Here is a 25,420-nt window from a genome sequence, read left to right as displayed (position 1 = left end):
GTGCAATTAATCTTGCTGCGTGTGTTTGTCGTCTCTTTCTCAGTTGAGGACAGTTGTTTGAAGATACGATGTCTGGGAGTGACTAAGCGATCAGAGGCATTCAGCAGCTGAAGCTAACTTTGCCGTGGCAGCTTTTTAACTGTTTTTAAAGATGCAATTAAATATCCTTTTTAATGAATCCAATCAGCTTGGGAATGTTTATCGCAGGTGTCAGACTTGGCGCCATTTTCGTAGCGCAGAACGGAGTTATAAAATGGCCAGGGCACCGAGGCAGGGCATTCTGCCCGTCACGTCTGTGTCATTCCCAGCAAGAGCAACTCAGCTAGTCCTGCTACCCTCCCCCACTCACACCACACGACACAGACATACTTTCCTCAATCCTGCAATATTTGTCTTATAGAAACACGACAGTACTGAAGACTGCCATTCGGCCCATCAAGCTAGTACCAACAATACTCCAACAAGAATCATAGAATTACTCTAGTGCAGAAGAAGGCCATTCAGCCCATCAAGCATGTGCCAACAATAGTCCAACTAGAATCACAGAATCACGATAGTACAGAAGGAAGCCATTCGGCTCATCAAGCCTACACCAGCAATCCAGTCCAAAGATGTGCGGGTTAGGTTGGTCATGCTAAAATTGCCCCTTAGTGCCCTGAGATGCGTAGGTTAGAGGGATTACTGGGTAAAATATGTAGGGATATGGGGATAGAGCCTACGTGGGACTTTGGTGCTGACTTGATGGGCCGAATGGCCTCTTTTTGCACTGTAGGGTTTCTGATTCCTATAAGCCATGAACAATAGTCCAGCCAGAATCACTACAGTGCAGGAGGGCATTCGGTGCATTGGGCCTGCACCAAACCACAATCCCGCCCAGACTGTGTAGCTATTTAACTCTTCAAACGGGCTCTGCCATTCAATAAGACCATGGCTGTTCAGACTGTAGCCTTACTTTTCTGCCTGACCCCCCCCTGCCCCCCATAAACCTTGGCTTCCTTGTTGATCAGCACTCTGTCTAACTCAGCTTTGAGTATACTGAATGGCCCCTCCTCTCAGGAAGAGAATTCCAAAATTTAATGAGCATCTGAGAAGAGAATCATAGTCCCCTCACACTAAGGGACAATTTAGCACGGCCAATCCACCTAACCTGCACATCTTTCAGACTGTGGGAGGAAACTGGAGCAAACCCATGCAGACATGGGGAGAATGTGCAAACCCCACACAGGCAGTGACCCCGAGGCTGCAATTGAACCCAGGTCCCTGGTGCTGTGAGACAGCAGTGCTAACCACTGTGCCACCATAGCTCGGATAATTATCTAATAGGGTGAAGACTGAATCTGCCTTATCCACACTCTGTCAGTGCATTCTGGACCCGAACCACAGACCATGTATACGTGACTTCCTAATCTCTCATCCTTTTGCCATCCATTTTAAGTCGTGTCCTCTGGTTCTCAACGCTTCTGCTGATGAGACCGGTTTATCTCCACTTTCTCTGTCCAGACCCTTTAATATCTCTATCAAATCTCCTCTCAACCTTTAAGCACAGCCCTGGCTTCTCCAGCCTCTCCACGCAACATATCCAAATCCCTCATTCTCTGGAATGCTTGTCCTCTCTAATGCCTTCACCAACTGTGAATAGAAACCGTATGCTGCAGAAGAGGCCACTCGGCCCATCGCGTATGCACTGACTCCCTCACAGCATATTTTATCCAGGCCCTCTCCCCCACCCTATTCCCTGTGACTCCAGACATTTCCCATCGCTAATTCAATACCCTAAACATCTTTGCACGTTTCCGGCACGATGGCGGCGCGGCGACGGCAACACAGGCCGACCATTGCCCTGCAATGGCGTCATCTCCGGTCGGGCGCGTCACAGTAGGGCGGGGGGCGCGACCCCGGCGTGGCGTCATTTCCGGCAAGATGGTGGCGCCCATGGACTGAAAGCGCTGGAAGAATCTGGAAGCTTCGGCGGCCGCTGGCGGAGGGGAGGCGTCGAGCGCCCCTGTGGTCGGGACGAAGACGCGGCTTGAGGAGAAGTCAGGGAGAGGGTAAGGGGCGCGCTCTGAGGGTCTTTTTAGTGGGGTTTCGGGACCGGTCGGCGGCTGGAGTGGGAGGCGGCCATTTGGGGGCATGTTGTGGGTGACAGGAACACTGTGGCTGCTCAGCCCAGCAGAGGTCTGCTGAATCATCCCCCAAGCCACCTCGCCACACAACTTCACTGCCCTTCTCGTCATTCTGCCGGCTGAGTGCAGTTTAGGGGTTAGACCTCAGGGCCCACCTGACCTGTCAGGGCAGCACGGTGACACAGTGGTTTGCACTGCTGTCTCACAGTAAGAAGTCTCACAACATCAGGTTAAAGTCCAACAGGTTTATTTGGAATCACGAGCTTTCAGAGTGCTGCTCCTTCGTCAGGTGAGTGGATAGATAGCTCCATCTACAAATCTTTGGAATGTAGGAGGAAACCAGAGCACCTGGAGGAAACCTGCACAGACACGGGAAGAGCTTGCAAACTCCACTCAGTCACCCAAGGCAGGGGTCAAACCCAGATCCCTGGCACTGTGAAACAGCAGTGCTAACCACTGTGCTGCTCTGACAGATCAGGTGGGCCCTGAGGTCTAATCCCTAAACTGCACTGAGCCAGCAGAATGATAAGAAAGGCAGTAAAATTGTCTGGTGAGATGCGTGGAGGAAACATCACAGGGAATGCTATTTACACAGATCAGCCATGATCTGATTGAATGGTGGGCAGAAGAAACAAGAGGTGATTCTGCTTTTCCCATTCACAACTTCTGAGTATTTTGTTTCATGCCACTTTGATCGTTGTATGGTCAATCTTTGATTTTCTTTTCTTCCAGATTGAGCTTTCTTTAAAATGGCGGAGGGTGGATCTGAGCGAAACAGGCATCATCCCAACAATCTGCAGGGTCTGCTGAGACTTGCAGTGGAGGCAGGATCCGTGGGGGACACGGCTCCGGAGTTGCATCCCATGCCAGAAGAGGTAAGTGTGATTCCTCTTGATCCGCCTCCCTTTTCCCCCACCCTTTGGAGATTTGCAATAGTGGATACTGTGAATTAATAATCTGGAAGGAAATGGTGCTGATACTCAGTGGGTCAAGCAGCATCTGGAGTTCGAGAAACAGTAGTGAGGGTCTTTCATCAGGCATGAACTTTTTATTCGTCCATGGGCGTTACTGTCAAGGCCAGCATTTGCTACCCATCCCTGATCATGAGATCATAGAATCCCAACAGTGCTGTAAATCTCTGTGACTCTATGCCCAAAAATGTGCAGGTTAGATGAATTGGCCATACTAAATGGGTTACGTTACAGGGATGGGATGGGGAGCTACCCCGTAACTCCATGTATTTACCCTGAAAATCCCCTAACCTGCAAATCTTTGGATACTAAGGGGCAATTTAGCATGGTCAATCCACCTAACGTGCACATCTTTGGATACTAAGGAGCAATTCAGCATGGTCAATCCACCTAGCATGCACATGTTTGGACACTGAGTGGCAATTTGGCATGGTCAATACATCTAACCTTCAAATCTTTGGATACTAAGGGGCAATTTAGCATGGTCAATACATCTAACCTGCAAATCTTTAGATACTAACGGGCAATTTAGCATGGTCAATCCACCTAATCTGCACATCTTTGGATACTAAGGGGCAATTTAGCATGGTTAATCCACCTCACCTTTACTTCTTTGGACTGTAGGAGGAAGCCAGAGAAAACATGCAAACTCCACACATACAGTGACCCAAGCCCAGAATCCGGGTCCCTGGCGCTGTGAGGCAGCAGTGCTAACCGTTGTGCCACTCCGAGCTGAGTGGTTTACTAGGCCATTGTAGAAGGAAGAGTTAGCCATGTCACTGTAGGTTTGGACTCGTGTGTAGGGCTCATTCTGTTCAGCCGTGTTACTGAGGGTCCAAAGCCAGACCAGGTGAGAGCCCACACTTTGTAAGATGCTGAATGCTCGATCGCTGGCCTTTACCGAGCTAGCTGTAGTTAGCCTGGGTAGCAGTAAGCTGCAAATGCAGCAAGATAATCACTGCACCTGGGGAGAGAAATAGTGAGTGTACACTCGGGCATTACCCATCATTAGTATAAAGCTTTATGTACTGTATGTTTCCAGGTCTCACTGTTCATTCTTTGTGTGTGTGTGTTAGGTATGTTCCCCTTAGTTGAAAGATCAGTCATGAGGGGGCATAGGTTCAAGATAAGGGGCGGAAGATTTAGGGGGCATTTGAGGAAAACCTTTTTCACCCAGAGGGTGGTGATGGTCTGGAATGTGCTGCCTGGAAGGGTGGTGGAAGCGGGATGCCTCACATCCTTTATAATGTACCTGGCTGAGCATTTAGCAAATCACAACATTCAAGGCTGTGGACCAAATGTTGACTAGTGGGATTAGGTGGGAGTTGAGGTGTTTCACACATGTTGGTGCAGAATCAATGGACTGAAGAGCCTCTTCTTCCCTGTATGGTTAGCTTCAGTGAATTTAACCACTGAGTCTTGCTGGAAAATATACGTGCTGATTGGACGTGATCATAACTGAAACGAAAAGAAAGGCATGTGTAAGCCTGACCTTGAAGTATTTCACAGCGTTTAATGTTATCCTGAAAATCTACTTTATTCATAAAATTTATAAAAGTACATTGCATAAGTTTCAAGTTGATATTACACACTGTGCAATACAGGTCAGTATGGTACATGGCACTCTGAGATGTTGATTTATGTTTGTAATATTCATTTCATGTCACACGCACAGCCTGATGGATTGCCTCCTTTAAAAAATAAAGCCTGGATCATTCAGTTAGACAGTTTTGACAGAGAAGGGAGTCACAGTGTCGCGAGGGGAGGGGGTACAGAAGGCAATGTTGAGTTGTGACCACAAACAGATCAGATATGATCTTATTGAATGGCACAGCAAGCTCGAAGAGCTAAGTGGCCCACTCATGTAAGTGGCTTTAGCAGCACATTCCAAATCTCTGACCTCTCTACTATTTAGAAGGATGAGGGCAGCAGGTGACTGGAGCAGTCATCACTTGAAAATTCCCTCCAAGCCACTCACCATCCTGACTTGGAAACATATCGCCATTCCTTCACTGTCGCTGAATCAAAATCCTCGGGTGCCATGACAGCACAGTGGTTAGCACTGCTGCCTCACAGTGCCAGGGACCCAGGGTTCAACTCCTGGCTTGGGTCAGTGTCTGTGTGGAAACTGCACATTCTCCCTGTGTCTGCGTGGGTTTCCTCCAGGTGCTCTGGTTTCCTCCCACAGCCCAAAGATGTGTGGGTTAGGTGGATTGGCCATGCTAAATGTATGAGGTTTCAGTGATAGGGAGGTGACGAAGGTCTGGTTAAAATATCCTGTCAGTGAGGCGAGGTAGACTTGATGGGCCGAATGACTTCTTCACTGTCGGGATTCTATGGTTCCATGGTGTAAAGTTTATTTATTAGATACAAGTAGGCTTACATTAATTGTGTAATGAAGTTACTGTGAAAATCCCCCCGTTGCCACACTCTGGCGCCTGTTCACGTACACTGAGGGAGAATTTAGCACTGAACCAGCTTTCGGACTGTAGGAGGAAACCCACGTAGAAACGGGGAGGAGGTGCAAACTCCACACAAACAGTGACCCAAGCCAGGAATCGAACCTGGATCCCTGGCGCTGTGAGGCAGCAGTGCTAACCACTGTGCCGCCCTAAATTCCCTAGTCACCGCACCCCGTCACCTGTTTGGATATTGAAGTGAGAATGGGTGATGGAATCTGGGTGAAGTCGTTCCTCCAGTCACAGATTCGATCTCTCCCAGGCTGGTTGCTCCGCCTCCTTCAATTCCAGATTCTCCCACTCCTGCTGCTTCTCCAGAGACAGAATCTTGGATTGAATTCCTGGCCTGCTGCCCAGCATCTTGTGTCTCGTTTCTTTTAATGTCCTTTAATGGAGGCGCAGAGTGAGTTTGCAGATTCCTCCTTCAAAAACAGCTTTTAATCTCACCTCGATCTTTAGAACTTGAAAAGTAGCCCTGTTCTCTCCCCCACCAAATAGTCCTTGAGAAAATTCAATTTTTAAAATAAACCTTGCTAAAGAATAACTATTCTGTGCCCTGGAGTGTTGGCTCACACCAGAATCAGATAGCGAGATCTCGAGCCAGCAGGTACTGAGATCAAAGCAGCAAATTCTGGACAATCTCAGCCGGCCTGACAGCATCTTTGGAGAGCGCCTTGATGTGGAAATGTTGGTGTTGGACTGGGGTGGGCACAGTAAGAAGTCTCTCAACACCAGGTTAAAGTCCAACAGCTTTATTTGAAATCACAAACTTTCAGGATGTTCAGGTAAGTGAAGGAGGAGCAGTGTTCCAAAAGCTCGTGATACCAAATAAACCTATTGGTCTTTAATCTGGTGTTGTGAGACTTCTTTCTTTGGAGAGAGAGCAGAGCCAACACTTCGAGCCAGGGTGATAGGGTTCGATTCCCTATCGATTTCGATTAGGGGTCACTGTCTGTGTGGAGTTTGCACGTTCTCCCCGTGTCTGCATGGGTTTCCTCCCACAGTCCGAAAGACGTGATGGTTAGATGCATTGGCCATGCTAAATTCTCCCTCAGTGTACCCGAACAGGTGCTGGAGTGTGGCGACTAGGGGATTTTCACCGTGACTTCATTGCAGTGGTAATGTAAGCCAACTTGTGACATGAATAAATAAACTTTGTTTGTCAGGTATTGAGGTTTGTGGCCTGTCAATGGATTTTATATCCAGGGGGTAAAGAGAGTCAAATAAATCATAGAACCCCTACAGTACAGAGGCCATTTGGCCCATCAGGTCTGCACTGACAACAATCTCACCCAGGCCCTATCCCCATAACTCCACATATCTATCTTGCTAATCTCTAACTTACGTAGGCCAGGACAATAAACGGCAATTTTGCATGGCTAATGCACCTAACGTTCACATCTTTAGAGCATGGGGAGAACGTGCAGACTTCACAGTGTGTGTGAAGTATTGCAATGATCTACAAGTATTGTTGTCTCCAGTAACTCAAAGTTTCTCTGCCTCAGACGTTATATTATCTTAGACGTTGACAATTTTACTTCCCTTTTCCACTGTCCCATTTTTCATTTTCCCAATCTTTGCTGTCCTATCTGGCTTATATCTTTGCCCGAGATCAGTACACACCAGCAGTCAGGGATTATGTCTCTCACTTAAATCTAGCTCTGCTAACTGAGCTACTTTTTATAAACTTACTTTATGGCGTGTGTATTTTTTATTCATTTATGGGCATCGCTGGCTGGGCCAACATTTACTGCTCATTTCTAGTTGCCCTTGGAGGGCAGTTGAGACTCAACCACATTGCTGTGGTTCTGGAGTCACATGTAGGCCAGACCAAGTAAGGACGGCAGATTTCCTTCCCTAAAGAACATTAGTGAACCAGATAGGGTTTTCCTGACAATGGTTTCATGTCGTCACTCGATTCTTAATTTCGGATTTTCTCTATTGAATGTAAATTCCACCATCTGTCGTGGCAGGATTCGAACCCAGGTCCCCAGAACATTAGTTGAGTTTCTGGATTAATTGTTTAGCGATAATCCTATTAGGCTATTGCCTCCCATCGCTGGCTAGGTCCACCATTTATTGACCATTCTTAATTGCACCTTGAGAAGGTGGTGTTGAGCTGTCACAGCCCATGTGGTGTAGATGCACCCCACCCACAGTGCTGTTAAGGAGGGAGTTCCAAAATTCCAGTGGTTAGCACTGCTGCCCCTCACAGCGCTAGAGACCTGGGTTCGATTCCCAGCTTGGGTCACTGTGTGGAGTTTGCACATTCTCCCCTGTATGCGCGTGGGTTTCCTCCAGGTGCTCCAGTTTCTTACCATGGTCCAAAAACTGTGCGGGTTAGGTGGATTGGCCAAGCTAATTTGCCCCTTAATGTCACCAGGACTAGTTGGGGTAAATATGTGTGATCTACAAGATTATGAGGGGCATGGACAGAGTGGCTAGTCAGAAGCTTTTTCCCCGAGTGGAAGAGTTGATTACTCGGGGGCACAGGTTTGAGGTGCGAGGGCAAGGTTTAAAGAACGTGTATGAAGCAGGTTTTTTACCCAGAGGCTGGTGGGTGCCTGGAACTCGTTGCTGGGGGAGGTAGTGGAAGCAGATACGATAGTGAGTTTTAAGGGGCGTCTTGACAAACACGTGAATAGGATGGGAATATGGTCCCTGGAAGGGAAGGGGGTTTTAGTTAAGTGGAGCAACATGGTCGATGCAGGCTTGGAGAGCCGAAGGGCCTGTCCCTGTGCTGTAATTTTCTTTGTTCCTTGTATGGGAATAGTGTGGAATTGCGATCAGTGTAGACTTGATGGGCTGAAGGACCTCCTTCTGCACTGGAGGATTCTGTGGTCTATTTTATGATTTTGATCCATCAATGATGACAGAATGGTGAGAGTTCCAAATCGGAATGATGAGTGGCTTGGAGAAGGAGATGGTGTTCCCATGTGTCTCTTACCCTTATCCTTCTAGATGGTAATGGTCGTGAGTTTGGTAGGTGCTGCCTAAGGAGCCTGGAGTGCCCCAATAATGCAGTCCTCCAAGCTGTGTTAGTCTTACTGCCATTTAACGATCCCTTTCTCTCTCTCTCTCTCTCTCTCCCCTTCTTTTTGCACAGCGGAGACAATGGTTGCAGGATGCGCTGTCGGATGTGTTTAACGGACAACTGGATGAAGTGAAGCAGATTAAAGATTGTCTCCAAATCCTGAATGAAATACCCGAGGATGACCAGAGTGATGATGGAAGGCGGTGTAATGCACTCGATACTGTGGCAGATTTGTGCGAAAACCTCGATAACGCAAGAGGTAATCAATGTTGTTTTTGCAGCTTAGGAGTCACTGTTTCGTTTTATTCAGGCTGAAAGGAGGACTTCATTTGTGCAGTGCTCTTCACAACCGTGGGTCATCCCTCAGAGCGCTTCACAGCTAGTGGAGTTTTCCTGAAAACTAAAGTAAAATACTGCGGATGCTGAAATCCAAAGCGAAAATAGAAAATGCTGGAAAATCTTAGCAGGCCTGACAGGGATGGCACAGTGGTTAGCACTGTTGCCTCACAGCGCCAAGGACCCGGGTTCGATTCCCTGCTTGGGTCACTGACTGTGTGGAGTTTGCACATTATCCCCATGTCTGCATGGGTTTCCTCCGGGTGCTCCGGTTTCCTCCTACAGTCTGAAAGATATACTGGTTAGGTGCATTGGCCATGCTAAATTCTCTCTGTGTACCTGAACAAGCACTGGAGTGTGGCGACTGGGAGATTTTCACAATAAATACGTCGTAGTGTTGATGTAAGCCTACTTGTGACAATGATAAACAAACTTAAACATAAAACATTGGCTGTTTTGATTTGATTTGTTATTGTCAGATGTGAGTATACAGTGAAAAGTATTATTTCTTGTGTACTATAAGAAACCATACCGTATATAGAGTGAGAGATATTGCTGTCGGGGGTTTGATATGATTTCATTTGATTTATCATTGTCACATGGATGAACAAACAGTGAAAAGTATTGTTTCTTGCGTGCTGTACAGACAAAGCATACCATTCATAAAGAAGAAACGGAGAGGGTGCAGAATGTAGTGTTACAGTCATAGCTAGGGTGTAGAGAAAGATCAACTTAATGCAAGGTAGGCTCATTCAAAAGTAGGAGTGTGTTTCCTCCAGGTGCTCCAGTTTCCTTCCAGTCTGAAAGACATGCCAGTTAGGTGCATTGGTCATGCTAAATTCTCCCTCAGCGTATCCAGACAGGAGTGTGGCGACTAGGGGATTTTCACAGTAACTTCATTGCAGTGTTAATGTAAGCCTACTTGTGACACTAATAAATCAACTTTAAAAAAGCATCCAGGCTTGAAGCAGTTAAGAACATAAGAAATAGGAGCAGGAGGAGGCCATCTAGCCCTTCGAGCCTCCCCCGCCATTCAATAAGATCACGGTTGATCTGAAGTGGATCTGTTCCACTTTCCCACCTGCTCGCCATAACCCTTAATTCCCTTATCTATCAGAAGTCTACCTACCAGTGACTTAAACATATTCAACGAGGTAGCCTCCACCACTTCAATGGGCAGAGAATTCCAGAGATTCACCACTCTTTGAGTGAAGAAGTTCCTCCTCAACTCTGTTCTAAACTGCACCCCCCCCCCCGCCCTTTTTATTTTGAGGCTGTGCCCCTCTAGTTCTGGTTTCATTTCTAAGCGGAAAGAATCTCTCTACCTCTACCCTATATGCCCCTTCGTTATCTTGTAAGTCTCTATAAGATCCCCCCTCAGCCTTCTAAACTCTGAGTACAGCCCAGTCTATTTAATCTCTCCTCATAAGCTAACCCCCTCATCTCAGGTATCAGCCTGGTGAACCTTCTCTGTACTCCCTCCAAGGCCAATATATCCTTTCGCAAATAAGGGGACCAAAACTGCACACAGTACTCCAGTTGGTGCCTCACCAGTGCCTTGTACAGTTGCAGCAAAATCTCCTTGCTTTTATATTCTATCCCCCTCACTATAAAGGCCAACATTCCATTTGCCTTCTTGATCACTTGCTGCACCTGCAGACTGGGTTTTTGCGATTCGTGCACAAGGACCCCCAGGTCCCTTTGCACAGTAGCATGCTGCAACTTTTCACCACTAGAAATAGTTGCTCTATTCTTTCTGCACAGATGCTGTCAGACCTGCTGAGAATTTCCAGAACTTTCTGTTGAAGCGTGGTCGCTGTTGTAAAGTTCAGATTGATAGAGAGTGAAAACCATGGCTGATTTTTCTCTGCTCCCTCGTTTAACTAAGGCAGGCGTGCTGATGCCCTCTTTTTGCTTTATTTAGATTTCTGTAAGCTAGCTGGCATGCAGATGGTGGTGGAGAATTACCTGGAGTGCTCAGACCCTGAGCTTCGTTGGCGAACGGCACATCTCATTGGCACGTGTAGCCAGAATAACCCCTTTGTGCAGGAGCACGTGCTGAATCTGGGCACCATGCCCAAACTCCTGGAGCTTCTGAACAGTGACAGCAGCGACATGGTGCGAATCAAAGCTCTTTTTGCTGTATCGTGTAAGTGCCACTGGTATCGCCAGAACACGTGATTGGGATTAGGGGGGAGAGAGCATAAGACAGGTGACAGTAGCTTTTTTTATTCATAGAACATGGGCATCACTGGCTGGGCCAGCATTTATTGCCCATCCCTAGTTGTCCTTGGAGGGCAGTTGAGAATCAACCACATTGCTATGGCTCTGGAGTCACATGTAGGCCAGACCTGGGTAAGGACGGCAGATTTCCTTCCCTAAAGGCCATTGGTGAACCAGCCAGGGTTTTTCCGACAATCGACAATGGTTTCATGGTCATCAGTAGATTCTTAACTCCAATTTTATTTATGGAATTCAAATTCCATTAGCTGACGTGGTCAGATTCGAACCCAGGTCCCCAGAACACTAGCTGAGTTTGTGGATTAATAATCTAGCTATCATAGCACTAGGCCATCACCTCCCCCTGTACATAAGAAGGTGAGGGTGTCTCTGTGCCTAATTCCAATACAAAGAACAAAGAAAATTACAGCACAGGAACAGGACCTTTAGCCCTCCAAGCCTGCACTGACCGTGCTGCCCATTGAACTAAACCCCCTACCCTCCCGGGGACCATATTCCTCTATTCCCATCCTATTCATGTCCAGACGCCCCTTAAAGCTCACTATCATATCTGCTTCCACTACCTCACCCAACAGCGAGTTCCAGGCACCTGCTACCCTCTGGGTAAAAAACCTGCGTCATACATCTCCTTTAAACCTTGCCCCTCACACCTTAAACCTATACCCCCTAATAATCAACTCTTCCATCCTGGGAAAAAGCTTCTTACTATCCACTCTATTCATGCCTCTCGTAATCTTGTAGACTTCCATCAGGCCACACGCGCACACACGCACACCCCCACCCACCCAACCTCCATCATTCCAGTGAGAACAAACCAAGTTTCCCAACCTCTCCCCATAACTAATGCCCTCCATACCAGGCAAAATCCTGGTAAATCTTTTCTGTACCCTCTCCAAAGCCTCCACATTCTTCTGGTAGTGTGGCGACCAGAATTGACCACCATATTCCAAGTGCAGCCTAACTAAAGTTCTGTAAAGCTACAGACAGGCTTGTGTTTGTATTACACCTTTCCGATTCAGAGAGTGGTTACAGCGCAGAAGGAGGCCAATCAGCCCATCGTCTCTGCACTGGCTTTCCAAATGAGCATATTGACTTTGTGCCCATTCTCTTGCGTTTTCCCCCATACATTGTTTCCAATTGAGTGCCTGATGACTTCAGAACGTCCCAAAGCACTTGACAGGCCGTGAGATACCTTTGAAGTGTAATCGCTGATGTAGGAAACATAGCAGTCAGTTTGTGCACAGCAAGCTCCCACAAAGTCATGTGACGCTGACCAGTGTCTTTTGATGTTGTGGATGAAGACACCATCAAATGATAAGAGCTGCACCATACAGACCAGAAACTCCAGGTCTGATTACTTGAAGACATGTCTGCCTTTGTGTGCAATGCACTCAAGTTGAATAAAGTTTATTTATTAGCCGTAAGTAGGCTTACGTTAACATTGCAATGAAGTTACTGTGAAAATCCCCCAGTCGCCACACTCTGGCACCTGTTTGGGTTCACTGAGGGAGAATTTAGCACGGCCAGTGCACCCTAACCAGCACGTCTTTGGACTGTGGGAGGAAACCTGTGCACCCGGAGGAAATCCACACAGACAGTGGGAGAACGTGTAGATTCTGCACAGGCTGTGACTCGAGTCGGGAATTGAAGCCGGGTCCCTGGCGCTGTGAGGCAGCAGTGCTAACCACTGTGCCACTGTGTCACCCATCTGGTTTCCTCTGGGTGCCCTGGTTTCCAAAGCTGTGTAAATTACGTGGATTTCCCTTTAGTGTCCAAAGATGTGCAGGTTAGGTGGACTGGCCATGCTAAATTGCCCCATAGTGTCACAACCGTGTGTAGGTTAGGTGGACAAGCAGTGGTCAGTGGGGGGATAGAGCAAGGGATGGGGTTGGTGATTGGTTAGTGAGTCTGTGCAAGATGCATGTTTGGAAAGGTGATGCAGATTTGATGGGCCAAATGGCCTCCTTCTGCACTGTCGGGGTTTGATAATGTACAGTTGTAAACCAGGCTTCCTCTGCTCCCATCTTCTAGGCTTGGTGCGTGAGCAGGCGGCTGGCTTGCTCGAGTTTGTTGACCATGACGGTTTCTCTGTGCTGATGAGAGCCATGCAGAGCGGCATCGAGAAGCTGAAGGTGAAAGCTGCGTTCCTACTGCAGAACCTGCTCATCAGCAACCCTGAACACAAAGGTCAGAGCGACAGGTGTGCGGGAGGGAGGGGGTGGGGGGGGGGTGGTGGTGGTTCTGTGTGGGTCCCTGTCGTCCTTGCCCTGACTGCGAATGTGGTGCGATTTGGGTTTTTAATTTTATTTTCCTTTTTCCCGTTTTTCTCCCCTCCTCCGCTGAAGGTGCCGACTCACGCTGCGAGGCAGTTCCACATCGGCCACTTGTCCTCAGTAAGTATTGGCAGGCTATTCAATCCAGGGGGAGGATCTGTTAGTTTAGCCCCTTGTTTGATGTACATCAGCCCACACACTTTACCAGCAGGAGGCTGGTTTGTGCCCTCAACCCTCCTTCAGGTTCACTTTCATTCTGGCATGATTTCCAGTCTGAGATTCGCTGCAGCAACAAAGGGGAGACGGTGACAGGGAGGTATTGTCACTGCATTAGTAATCCCGAGACATGCAGTAATGCTCCGGGGACCCGGGTTCAAGTCCCTCCACAGCAGATGGTGAGATTTAAATATATGCGAAAAGACAAACAATCTTTCATAGAATCCCTACAGAGCAGAAGGAGGCCATTCAGCCCATCATGTCTGCACTGACCACAATCCCACCCAAGCCCTATGGCTGTAACCCCGTGCATTTACCCTATCTAGTCTCCCTGACACTAAGGGAGAATTTAGCATGGCCAGTCCACTTAACACGCACACCTTTCGGATTGGAGCACTGAAGGAAATCCACGCAGACATGGGCAGAATGTGCAAACTCCACACAGACTGTGACCCAGGCTGGGAATTGAACCTGGATTCCTAGCGCTGTGAGGCAGCAGTGCTAACCACTGTGGCACCGTGCTGCCTGGATTAGGAGCAGGAGTAGCCCACTCACCACCTTGAGGCTGCTCCACCATTCGATGAGATCATAGCTGCTCTGATTATGACCTCAAGCCCACGTTCCTGATAACGCCCCGATAACCTTTCACCCCCTTGTTGATCAAATCTAGGGGATTTTCACAGTAATTTCATTGCAGTGTTAATGTAAGCCTTACTTGTGACTAATAAATACACTTTAAGGATCTATCAAACTCTGCCTTAAAGATATTGAAAGATTCTGCTTCATAGAATCCCTACAGTGCAGGAGGAGGCCATTAGGCCCATCAAGACTCCACTGGCAATCCTACCCAGGTTGTATCTCCGTAACCCTACCCTGCCAGTCCCCCTGACACTACGGGCAACTTTTCATAGCCAATCCACCTAACCCGCACATCTTTGAGGGAGAGAGTTCCAAAGATTCACCACCCTCTGAGAGTAAGATTTTGTCTTCATCTCTGCCCTAAACAGACAACCCCTTATTTTTAAACCGTGACACCCTCCACTCCCACCCAGTTCTAGACCCTCCCACAGGAGGAAACATCCTCTCCACATCCACGCTGTCAAAACCTCCTCAGGATCTTAAAGGTTTTGATCAATTTTTAAAAAAATCAAATCTGGAATTAAAACTCCCAGTGATGACCATTGCCAATTGTTGGAAAAACCCATCTGGTTCACTAATATCTTTTTAGGGAAGGAAATCTGCCGTCCGTACCCGGTCTGGCCTGGGACTTGTGTAGCTTGATGCTGGGTGGCATTTATTCTTGGCACGCGAACTGTGATGTTTCTTTGGAATGGCAGCACAATCAGCCTGTAGTTTTACCCCTCGTGTGCCAATGTGAGTATGGTTCAAGCGAAGCTTCGCCTGTTCTTTATAAAGTCAACAGTGTGTAAAGGCAGAGGTGTTCTGATTTGCAGAGCAGAAGGTCCCAGGTCGATGATGGCCTAGTGGTATTATTGCTAGACTATTCAGAAACTCAGCCAATATTCTGGAGACCCAGGTTCGAATCGTGCCACGGCAGATGGTGGAATTTGAATTCAGTTAAAAAATCTGGAATTAAGCATCTACTGATGACCATGAAACCATTGTCGGAAAAACCCATCTGGTTCACTAATGTCCTTTAGGGAAGGAAATCTGCTGTCCTTATCTGGTCTGGCCTACATGTGACTCCAGAGCCACAGCAATGTGGTTGACTCTCAACTGCCCTCAGGCAACTAGGGATGGGCAATAAATGTTGACCAGCCAGTGACACCCATGTCCCACGAATGAATTAAAAGAAAAGCTTGCTTATAAGTAAGGTTATTAGTGTCACAATTAGGCTTACATTAACACTGCAGTGAAGTTATAGTGAAAATTTCCTAGTGCCGCATTCTGGCACCTGTTTGAATACATCGAGGAAGAATTTAGCACGGCCAATGCACCTAACCAGCACGTCTTTTGGACTGTAGGAGAAAACAGGAGCACCTGGAGGAAACCCTCGCAGACTCCACACAGACAGTGACCCAAGCCAGGAATCGAACCCGGGTTCCTGGCGCTGTGAGGCAGTGGTGCTGACCACTGCGCCACCGTACTGAGCCACTCTGGTGTTGCTAAAAGCCTCAACCACTTTGCCCTTCTCTGTTCACCCCCTGCCTCCCTTCACCCAGGCTGGAGGTACATTTGCACAATAAAGGCAGTCTGCGATGTACTCTGTGTTTGAATAGCCTGCCATCCCTGAGATTGAAGAGATGCCAATCTGCTAATGAGTTTGGGAGGGAGCTGATGGATATGGAACTGCAGCCCAGTGAAGAGCTTCAGGAGGGAGAGGTGAAGAAACTGTCTTCTTTAAAATTAAAAAAAAATTTGTCACAAGTAGGCTTACGTTAATTCTGCAATGAAGTTACTGTGAAAATCCCCTCGTCGTCACACTCCAACGCCTGCTCAGGTACACTGAGTGAGAATTTAGCATCTAATCAGCACATCTTTTGGACTGTGGGGGGGAAACTGGAGCACCCGGAGGAAACCCACGCAGACACAGGGAGAATGTGCAAACTCCACACAGACAGTGACCCAAGCTGGGAATCGAACCCAGGTCCCTGATGCTGTGATGCAGCAGTGCTTACCAGTGTGCTACCTCATGGCAATGTTGAGGGCACAAGACTGCATTGTACAAGATGGGTGCCCTCTTAGCACTGCTCCGAGCTGTACCAGCAACTGCAGCTCCCAATAGAATACCAGTATTGCTGAATAAACTGTGGCGTGGACACTGAAATGTTTCACTCAGTGGGTTAAAGGTTTGCTGTTTTCCCTTCCTCCTCCAGATGTTCTCTGCTCAATGGGGATGGTACAGCAACTGGTGTCACTCCTTCAGACAGAACATGATCCCTTTCACGAGCATGTTCTAGGTGCACTTTGTAGGTAAGTGGGACCACCTCCTTCCCCTTTCTATCTGTAACTACTTCTCTTTGCTGTCTCCTTGGGTGTTCACTCTGGTTACCCACTTGAGCGCCTATTCTTCACACGGGGAGTGCAGACTGGTCAACCGTGGGGGAGCAAATGGATCCTGTTCTATCCCAACGTGCACTTTCCAACTGTGGCCTCTGTTAACCGGAAACAAAGATACAACGACCTTTATAAGATCAAGTCTGGCCTTATTTAGGGAGATTTGATCGAGATGTGACAGGTTTGGATAAATTGAACAAAAAAAAATTTTAAGTTCATCTACAGCTAACCCAGGTTAGTTAACTTCCTGTTAGCTACAGGACTAGGGGACTGGGTGGCTCAGTGGTTAGCAGTGCTGCTTCACAACTCCAGGGTCCGGGGTTCAGTTGCGGCCTCGGGCGGCTCTGTGTGTGCGTGTGTGTATGTGTGTGTGGAGTTTGCACATTTTCTGTGCCTGCGTGGGTTTCCTCTGGGTGCTCCGGTTTCCTCCCACAGTCCAAAGATGCGTGGGTTAAGTTGATCAGCGTTGCTAAATTCCCCATTGGGATTAGGGTATAAATACATGGGATTAGGGATATAGGGCTTGGGTGAAGTTGTTGTCGGTGCAGGCTCGATGGGGCAAATGGCAGCCTCCTGCACTACAGGGATTCTATGATTCTTATAACCTCGGAGCTGGGTGCCAAGCTGGGAGTGAAGTCAGGCCACACTTAAAGGTGGAGGTTTTTCAGGAAGAGAGTTAGAAGAGAGGGTCAGTAAACGACAAGGCCTGGATTCAGATGTACGAGGGTCCACGGCAGAGAACGTGGACAAAATGGTGGTGAAGTTTGCATCGAGAGACAGAGGAAAAGAGAAATAATCCTCAAGGGGAGGTTTCCTGCAGCAGAGGAGGGGTGCAGGCGGTGGACTTGGTGATGGGGGCAAACCTGGGGTCGCAGAGTTGTGTTTGAGACAGTGACACACACGGTCACAGCAGACATCCGCCCAGGGAGGGGCCCCAGTTTGAAAATCTGGGACTGCGTGTTCTGGTTTGTTTGAGGTCCCTGTGGCGATTCTTGGAAGTGAGTGTGCTTTTATATTTTTCGTGTTCTGCATCACCAGCTACTCCAGAAACGGACTATAATCCAATCCTTCTGACATCATCTTGAAACAAGAGGAAGTTGGCTGTGTATCTCTCAAAGTCCCTGAGGCTCAGCAGCTGACCAGCAGTATTGTGTCGATACCTAACTTTGAGCTAGTTGAACAAAAGTATTGGCGAGGGTCAATTTAACAAGAGATCTTCATGGTGTACTCTGCAGCCAGCTTGCGCATAGAACATAGCATTCCGACAGTGCAGAAGAGGCCATTCAGCCCATCAAGTCTGCCCTGACTCTCTGACAGAGCATCTTACCCAGGTTCTCTGCCCGACCTTATCCCTCCAACTCCACACATTTACCATAGTTAATCTATTTAACCTACAGATCTTGGGACACTAAGGGGCAATTTAGCATGGCCAATCCACCTAACCTGCACATCTTTGGACAGAATGGGGCAATCTAGCACAGCCAAACCACCTAACCTGCACACCTTTGGGAGGAAACCGGAGGAAACCCACACAGGGGGGAATATGCAAACTCCATGCAGTCAGTAACCCAAGCTGGAAATTGAGCCGAGACAGTCACCTAAGCCTGGAATTGAACCCAGTGAGCAGCAATGCTAACCACTGTGTCACCGTGTAGTTGATAGTTGATCTTTGTATTAAGAGACATTCTGAGATGCTCTCGGTGTTAACCCATTACATGCTTTCTTCAGCAATGCACAAGCCTAGTTTTTAAAAGACATTCCAGAGTAAGCAAAGACCCATTTGCTTTCACGCTATCCCTCAGTGGGAAAGCAATGGCTATGTACCCTAAGCAGGGGGTGCAGGGTGGCCTTGTCCTGGTTTCCTGGCTTGAGTGACTCTCTCTTTAAAACAGAGACAGGTTCCTGATTAATAAAGGGATCAGGGGTTATGGGGAAAAGGCAGTAGAATGGGGATGAGAAAAATATTCGCCATGATTGAATGGCAGAAAAGACTCGATGGGCCAAGTGGCCTAATTCTGCTGCTATGTCTTAGGGTCTTCTGGGTATTGTTTCCCTCTGCAGCCTGGTGACGGATTTCCCTCGCGGAGTAAGGCAGTGTCAAGAACGCCAGCTGGGTCTGGAGGACATTCTCCTTGAGAGGTCGAGGATGCTGAAAGACCAGGAGGAATTTCAGGTGCGTGATAAAGGTGTTGGGGACTGTCGGGTATTGGGAACAAATACAGGGCTGTGGGTCTGAGCCCTGAGTCGGGTCACATGACTAAAAATTAGGGAAGGGGGGATGAGAGCTCCATGGCAGTGACTGCAGAGCGGAATTTCAAGGGAAACATTTGTGACCATTTTTTTCAAACAGGGTGGTTTTATGCTGCAAGTTTTCCCAGGGTCAGCGTTACCGTGATCCACCTGTTGGTGACGCTGCTGAGCCAGGCCCTCCACAGTCCCGATGGGTTAGAGTCATGGCGGTACTTACTCAGCATCTAAACAGTGAGCAGGTTCACGTGGCTTCCATCACTCCTGCTGCATCTCCGCAGTGCTGAAGTCCATTTGTATCCACGGCCTTGTCGAAGAAACTGAGTGCGTTCTCATTAGGTTATCGCAAATAACTCTGATCCCTTCTCTTCAAGATTTGCGACCCACTCAGCTCTTTACCAATGAAGCTCACTACCAATTCTGGTGCCTCTAGTGTTTCCCATGCCTGCTGAGTTATTTGATCTTGATCAAAGGTTTATGATAAAGAGGGGCTCAGCACCCAGGAGACTGTGCTGTTTGGGGGGGTTCTATGGAGCCTATGAACTAGGCTTCGTAGAATCCCTATGGTCCACGAGAGCCCATTCAGCCCATTGACAGTATCTTATCCAGGCCCACCTCTCCGCCCTACTCCTGTAACCCCACGCATTCATCATGGCCAATCCACCTAACCACACATCTTTGGACACTTAGGGGCAATTTAACATGGCCAATCTCCCTAATCCGCATGTCTTTGGACTGTGGGAGGAAACCGGAGCACACGGGGGAAACCCACACAGACATGGGGAGAATGTGCAAACTCCACACACGGGTTGGAATCGAACCTGGGTCCCTGGTGCTTTGAGGCAGCAGTGCTAACCACTGTGCCACCGTGTCACCCAGTTCCAGCTTTCAGTTATGATTCTATTTTGTAGTGACTGCCGTGCATGGTCATCACATCAGGACACAATGGGGTTTGGAATCTGAGTATGTCTCTGTGAGCTTGAGGTTACCCAAAATTCTGCTGCCTGTGTTTTAAACTGCACAGGGTCCTTGATCGGCCGCGCTCCCAATAAAGCAACATCACGCTTTTAAAGTGTTCGTCCTTGTGTACAAATGTCTCTGTGGCCTGGCTTTTCCCTATCTCTGCAATGTCCTCTGATGTCACAACCCTCCTGAGATCTAACTCTGGCTGTGACTGTAACCCGCCAGGACTGTGAAGGGCCTGGCCCAGCAGCGACACCAACAGGTGGCTCACGATACTCCTAACCCCTGGAAGATAATTCTAACTGCTTCACCGTAGGTGCTGTCTCTTTGGTTGTCCAGTCTCTTAGGCTCTGAAACTTCCTCCCCCACCTTGTTACCTTGCTTAGCTCCTTTTAAAACAGTCCTTAAAACCCACATATTTAATGTCACTAAACTTGTAATCCAGAGGCCCAGGAGAATTTTCCATGTGTGTGGGTTCAAATCCCAATTAGCTGAATTTAAATTCAGCAAATAAATCCAGATTTGAAAGTTAGTCTCATCTAATCATTGTTGGAGAAACCCACTTGGTTCATTCATGCCCTTTGGAGGGACGGAAATCTGCCATCTTTACCCGGTCTGGCCTGTATGTGATTCCAGAGCCACAGCAATGTGGTTGCCTCTAAAATGCCCTCTTAAATGTCCTGCCTCACAGCACCCAGGACCCAGATTCAATTCGGGCCTTGGGTCACTGTCTTCGTGGAGTTTCAATGTTCTCCCTGTGTCTGCGTGGGTTTCCTCTGGGTGCTCTGGTTTCCTCCTGCAGTCCAAAGATGCGCTGGTTAGATAGTTTGGCCGTGCTAAGTTGCCCCTTAGTGTCAGAGGGACTAGCAGGGTAAAGACATGGCGTTACGGGGATAAGGCCTGGGTGGGGTTGTTGTCATTGCAGGCCCGATGGGCTAACTGGCCTCCTACTGCGCTGTGGGGATTCTGTGGTTTTAATGGTGTGATGTTCCTCAGGAAGTGTCGTATTGAAGGTACTATTTAAATCGAAGGTTTTATTTTTGAATGTCCAGATAATATTACTCAAGGTTTGCTCATGATGTGTCCCTTTTAGAGACAGATTTTTTAAAAATTCATTCATGGATGTGGGTAACACTGGCTGCGCCAGCAATTATTGTCCATCCCTGAAGGCATTTAAGAGTCAGTCACATTGCTATGGATCTGGAGTCACATGTAGGCCAGACCGGGTAAGGACAACAGATTTCCTTCCTGACAGGGACATTAGTGAACCAGATGGATTGTTCCAATTTCCAGCAATCGCTTCACAGTCATCAGTGGATTTTTAATTCCAGATTTTTATCGAATTCAAATTTCCACCACCTACCGTGTTGGGATTCGAACGCAGGACCCCAGAACATTATTACCCTGGGTCTCTCGATTACTAGTCCAGCCACAATATCACTACACCACTCCCAGAGTGTGGGGTGGGGTGAGCAGTAGGTATTACAGTGAGATCCGCTGAGGAGGTAGGGAACAGAGAGAGGATAAATAAATGGTGGAGGTTCACCAGGTTGATTCAGGGGACGAAAGGGTTGATGTATGAAGAAAGATTAACAGTTTGGGTTTGTACCCGCTGGAGTTTAGAAGGATGAGGGGGGATCTGATCGAGTTACAGTGAAACCCCGATTTTATACTTCCTGATTTAGCGCGCATTCGGATATAATGCGATGAATCACTGGACCCTTTTTTTGCTCTTTCCAGGGAACTGAAAAGTTTTTGGTGAGTTAATTTCGTGTTTTCTTAGATCAAAATGGAACAAACTGCTAGAAAAAGAAAATCTTTCTCTGTGTTTATTAAAAAGGCTTTACTAAAAATTAATTTGTTTCAATTTCTACTGTAACAACAACGATTTATTCACAGAATTCTTTAATTGAAAGGTAATTTACTTGCCAGATGGTAAACGTGCAAAAAATGGGTCAAATAGGGTGATAATAGGGGTGTTTTGGGATGTTAGTTCAACGTTGGGTCAGTTTGAACGCCGATTTTCTTGAACCCCGATTTAGCGTGACCCCACTTTTTTTGCAATAACGTTTTATGGACCTCAGCCATCGCGTTATAACAGGGCCGCACTGTATATAAAATTTTAAAAGGGATTGATAAAATAAATGTAGATTAAATGTTTCCCCTTGTGGGCCTATCTCGAACAAGAGGTCACAAGTATAGGTCGAGAGGCAGTAGATTTAAAACTGAGATGAGGAGAAACTGCTTCTCACAGAGGGTGGTGAATTTGTGGAACTCGCTGCCCCATAGCACGGTGGAATCTGAATCACTGGTTTCAAGAAGGAGATAGATATATTTCTGATTTTAAAAAAGGGTTAAAGGGATATGGGGAACAGGTGGGGAAGTGGATTTGAGGCTAGGGAGAGATCAGCCATCATCAGATTGAATGGTGAAGCAGGCTCGAAGGGGGGAATTTGCCTACTTCTGTGGGCAGTATAGCAGTTAGCACTGCTGCCTCACAGTGCCAGGCACCTGGGTTCAATTCCTGGCGAGTGTCACTGTCTGTGTGGAGTCTGCATATTCTCCCCCGTGGCTGCGTGGGTTTCCTCCGGGTGCTCCAGTTTCCAAAAAAGGTGCTGGTTAGGATGCATCGGCCGTGCTAAATTCTCCCTCAACCTACCCGAACAGGCACCGGAATTTTCACTGCAGTGTTAATGTAAGCTGACTTGTGACACTAATGAAATAAACTTTTCCTGTCTGACTTTAATGTCTTCACAGGAGGAGTTGGAGTTCTGTGAGCAGCTTCTCCGAACCTGCTTCAGTCATCAATCAGAGGAGAATGGGATGGATCGGTGATCATCTGCAAGACACACCGTCCTTCTGATGCTGAGTGTCATCGGGGAAAGATTCTTCCTAATGGCTTCCTGCTGCCACCAGGAATCTATAAGGGCTCAGAAGTTTGGTGTGTTTCGAATCAGCCTATATATTACACCTGTAAAAAAAAATAGACTGTTTAACAAACAATTATTTAATCTTTTAATGTTGGTCCTAGGTAGCGATGTACCTGATCCTAAACATTTTGACCGCGGCCAAACAGTATTTCCTGGTTACCCTTTATAATGAATCCCCTGTCCAGTTTTTAATCCCCTCTCACTGGTCAGTAGTAGGATAAATACAGACAGCAAGTTGTGAGTAGCACATTTTCTTATTACAATTTCTGTCTTAGACTTGCTGTTTAAAATCTGTTTTGGTGCTTGTTTTACTTGTATTAAATCCTTGAGAAACGGTGTGTGCAAGGAAGAATTCCTACTGTGCATGAGGAGGCCTGTTGAGTCTGCAGTGACCCAAATCCCACTCCAGCCCCTACCCCTGTAACCCCACAACATGTCTGTGTGGAGTTTGCACATTCTCCCCATCTCTGCTTGGGTTTCCTCCAGATGCTCCTATTTCCTCCCACAGTCCAAAGATGTGCGGGTTATGTTGACTGGCCATGCTAAAATTGCCCCTTAGTGTCCTGAAATGCGTAGGTTAGAGAGATTAGCGGGTAAATATGTAGGGATATGGGTTAGGGCCTGGGTGGGATTGTGGTCAGTGCAGACTTAATGGGCTATATGGCCTCCTTCTGCACTGTAGGGTTTCTGTATTCTATAATTTCCCCCGCTGATCCCTTTAGCCTACACATCCCAGGACACTAAGGAGCAATTTAGCATGGTCAATAAACCGAACCTGCACATCTTTGGTACGGATTCGCAGTCGGCATTTGTGTTGGAATTTCTCACTCGCTGGAACAGCAATGAGCCAGTACGTTGTTGCAAGTTGCTTGCTTCGACCACTGCTCTGATTTTATCTCCCCCTTCCTGCGTCTATCCCCTGCCCCTCCCCCCGCGGACGGATGTGGTGGTTGGGGGGGTGTGGTATGGGAAATTGATCCCACGACTGCTGATGTGATGCAGGTGAGTGACTTCGCAATGTTGAATCTGCTGGACAGCCATCCTCAGTGTTTTGATGTTGTGGCGCCTTTCGCCACACAGCGGCCTGAAATGTGCTGGCTGCGGCAATTCTATTGAAAGTGTGGCAAAGAATCTTGAGAAATTAATTTTAATTTTGGTGAATGAGGGAGTTGGGGGGCGGGGGTGCGCTATTTTTAAACCTTGCGCAGGATCTCGAGATGGTCTGGAAGCTGAAACATGGGTGAAATAGTGTGACTGGATAGAGCATCGGTGACCACAAGGGTTGCTGACTTGCTCTGTCTCGGATGAGTTTGACCTTCTGACCCACAGCTCAGATGCAGATACACTGGTTGGGGGTAGGGTGGGTTGCTGTTGGTGCCTTTCCAGCTGTAAGGTGGTCCCAGTGCTGACCTGGGAGATGTGCAGCGCCAAGCAAAGTACAAAATTCAACCGCCATGTTCAAGAAGGACAGGCTATGACTAATAACCTGGTGTCATTTTATTGAGTGTTTTTTGTGTGTGTGTGTGGTTTTTCTCTTTGCTGCAGAATGTTAAGATTCAGTTACTGTGCGGGAGGGAGCATAGGGGAATTAAAGTGACATTTGAACATGTTCCACTCTGTACGTTAGTGTCAATGTTTGGACGGCAGATAATGCTTGCCTTCTGTGTGTTTCTTACCTGTAAATGTTGCCGTTCTCTGGAACGGCTCTGTAACGGACTGTTCAATGGATAGCAAGCTGTGTGTTAAATGGCAAGTTGCATTTATACAGCGCCTTTTGACAAAGTCAGACGTCCTGAGGTGCTTCGCAGGAGGAGTGTTGTCACACAAAATTTTACATTTGTTGCAAAACAAAAACCTCATCTGGAAATAAATGTTTTAAAGTTTTGTTCTGAACTGAGTTGCACGTTGCTCCATGCTGTATTTTCGTCATCTCGTACGAAGTGAATCCCTTTTCTTTGACGTTTCTGCAGCTCAAGCAGCGTTGAGTTAGATTCATCATCATGGTAATAGGCCCTTTGGCCCAACTTGTCCATGCCGCCCAGTTGTTGATAGTCACTGAGCCAGAGGCCTGGTTGGCTTAGTCGGTCGAGCAGGATACTCATGGGCTCAAGTCCCACTTTGGATGGCTTCTGGTTCCAGCACGGCCCTGGTGGACTTAATGGCCTCCCTTCTACTCATTCAAGATGTCATCCCCTTCAAACTCATTCCTAACCCAGATATATGAACAGAGGAGTAGGCCATTTGGCCCTTTGAGCCTTCTCCGATCATCTACCTCATTGCCACTTTCCCACACTATCCTTGTATCCTTTGATGTCGTTAGTCTCTAGAAATCTATCGATTTGAGTATACTCAATGATCTTCCACAACCCTCTGGGGTAGAAAATTCCAAAGATTCAACACTCACTGAGGAAACAAATTCCTCCTCACCCCAGTCTTAAACTGCCTTCCCTTTATTCTGTGACTGGTTCCACACTCACCATCCAGGCGATACACCCTAAATGCATCTACCCTGTAAGAATTTTTAAAGTTTCAGTGAGATCACCTTTCATTCTCTGACACTCTACAGACTCGATCTGTAGAGCAGAACAGTAATTAGCGCTGCTGCCTCA

At 47.5% G+C, this 25,420-nt stretch overlaps 2 protein-coding genes across 3 annotated transcripts in view; both read left to right on the top strand.

Annotated features, from left to right (window-relative positions):
• Nucleotides 1-135, top strand: part of LOC145361672 (uncharacterized) — a 34,159-nt gene extending 34,024 nt beyond the window's left edge. The window contains exon 11 of the transcript XR_013889850.1: nt 44-135. The gene's annotated coding sequence lies outside the window, so the exon portion shown is untranslated. The remainder of the gene's footprint in view (nt 1-43) is intronic.
• A 1,776-nt stretch (nt 136-1,911) lies between these two features.
• hspbp1 (HSPA (heat shock 70kDa) binding protein, cytoplasmic cochaperone 1) lies at nt 1,912-24,704 on the top strand. 2 transcript variants are annotated; one of them, XM_080217639.1, is made up of 9 exons: nt 1,912-2,048; nt 2,856-2,998; nt 8,660-8,846; nt 10,848-11,072; nt 13,196-13,351; nt 13,510-13,557; nt 16,491-16,587; nt 18,733-18,844; nt 22,639-24,704. In XM_080217639.1, the coding sequence occupies exons 2-9, from the start codon at nt 2,873-2,875 to the stop codon at nt 22,714-22,716; spliced, it is 1,029 nt and encodes a 342-aa protein (XP_080073765.1). In that variant the 5' UTR covers nt 1,912-2,048; nt 2,856-2,872; the 3' UTR covers nt 22,717-24,704. The 2 variants fall into 2 exon arrangements, with proteins under 2 accessions (XP_080073765.1, XP_080073766.1); XM_080217640.1 differs by lacking the exon at nt 13,510-13,557.
• The last annotated feature ends 716 nt before the right edge of the window (nt 24,705-25,420 follow it).

The sequence above is a fragment of the Carcharhinus amblyrhynchos genome, chromosome 35 (genome assembly GCF_965287045.1).
Source record: "Carcharhinus amblyrhynchos chromosome 35, sCarAmb.v2.hapA, whole genome shotgun sequence".
Lineage (NCBI taxonomy): Eukaryota > Metazoa > Chordata > Chondrichthyes > Carcharhiniformes > Carcharhinidae > Carcharhinus > Carcharhinus amblyrhynchos.
Note: the sequence above shows the minus strand (reverse complement) of the source record. Positions and strands in the feature narration are given on the sequence as shown.

What these genes read in the sequence shown, in the direction of transcription:
- hspbp1 (XM_080217639.1), top strand. Translation starts at nt 2,873, where the DNA reads ATGGCGGAGGGTGGATCTGAGCGAAACAGGCATCATCCCAACAATCTG. An exon ending in AAACCTCGATAACGCAAGAG is followed by an intron (nt 8,847 to 10,847) that starts GTAATCAATGTT and finishes TGCTTTATTTAG; the next exon opens with ATTTCTGTAAGCTAGCTGGC. An exon ending in AGCTCTTTTTGCTGTATCGT is followed by an intron (nt 11,073 to 13,195) that starts GTAAGTGCCACT and finishes CCCATCTTCTAG; the next exon opens with GCTTGGTGCGTGAGCAGGCG.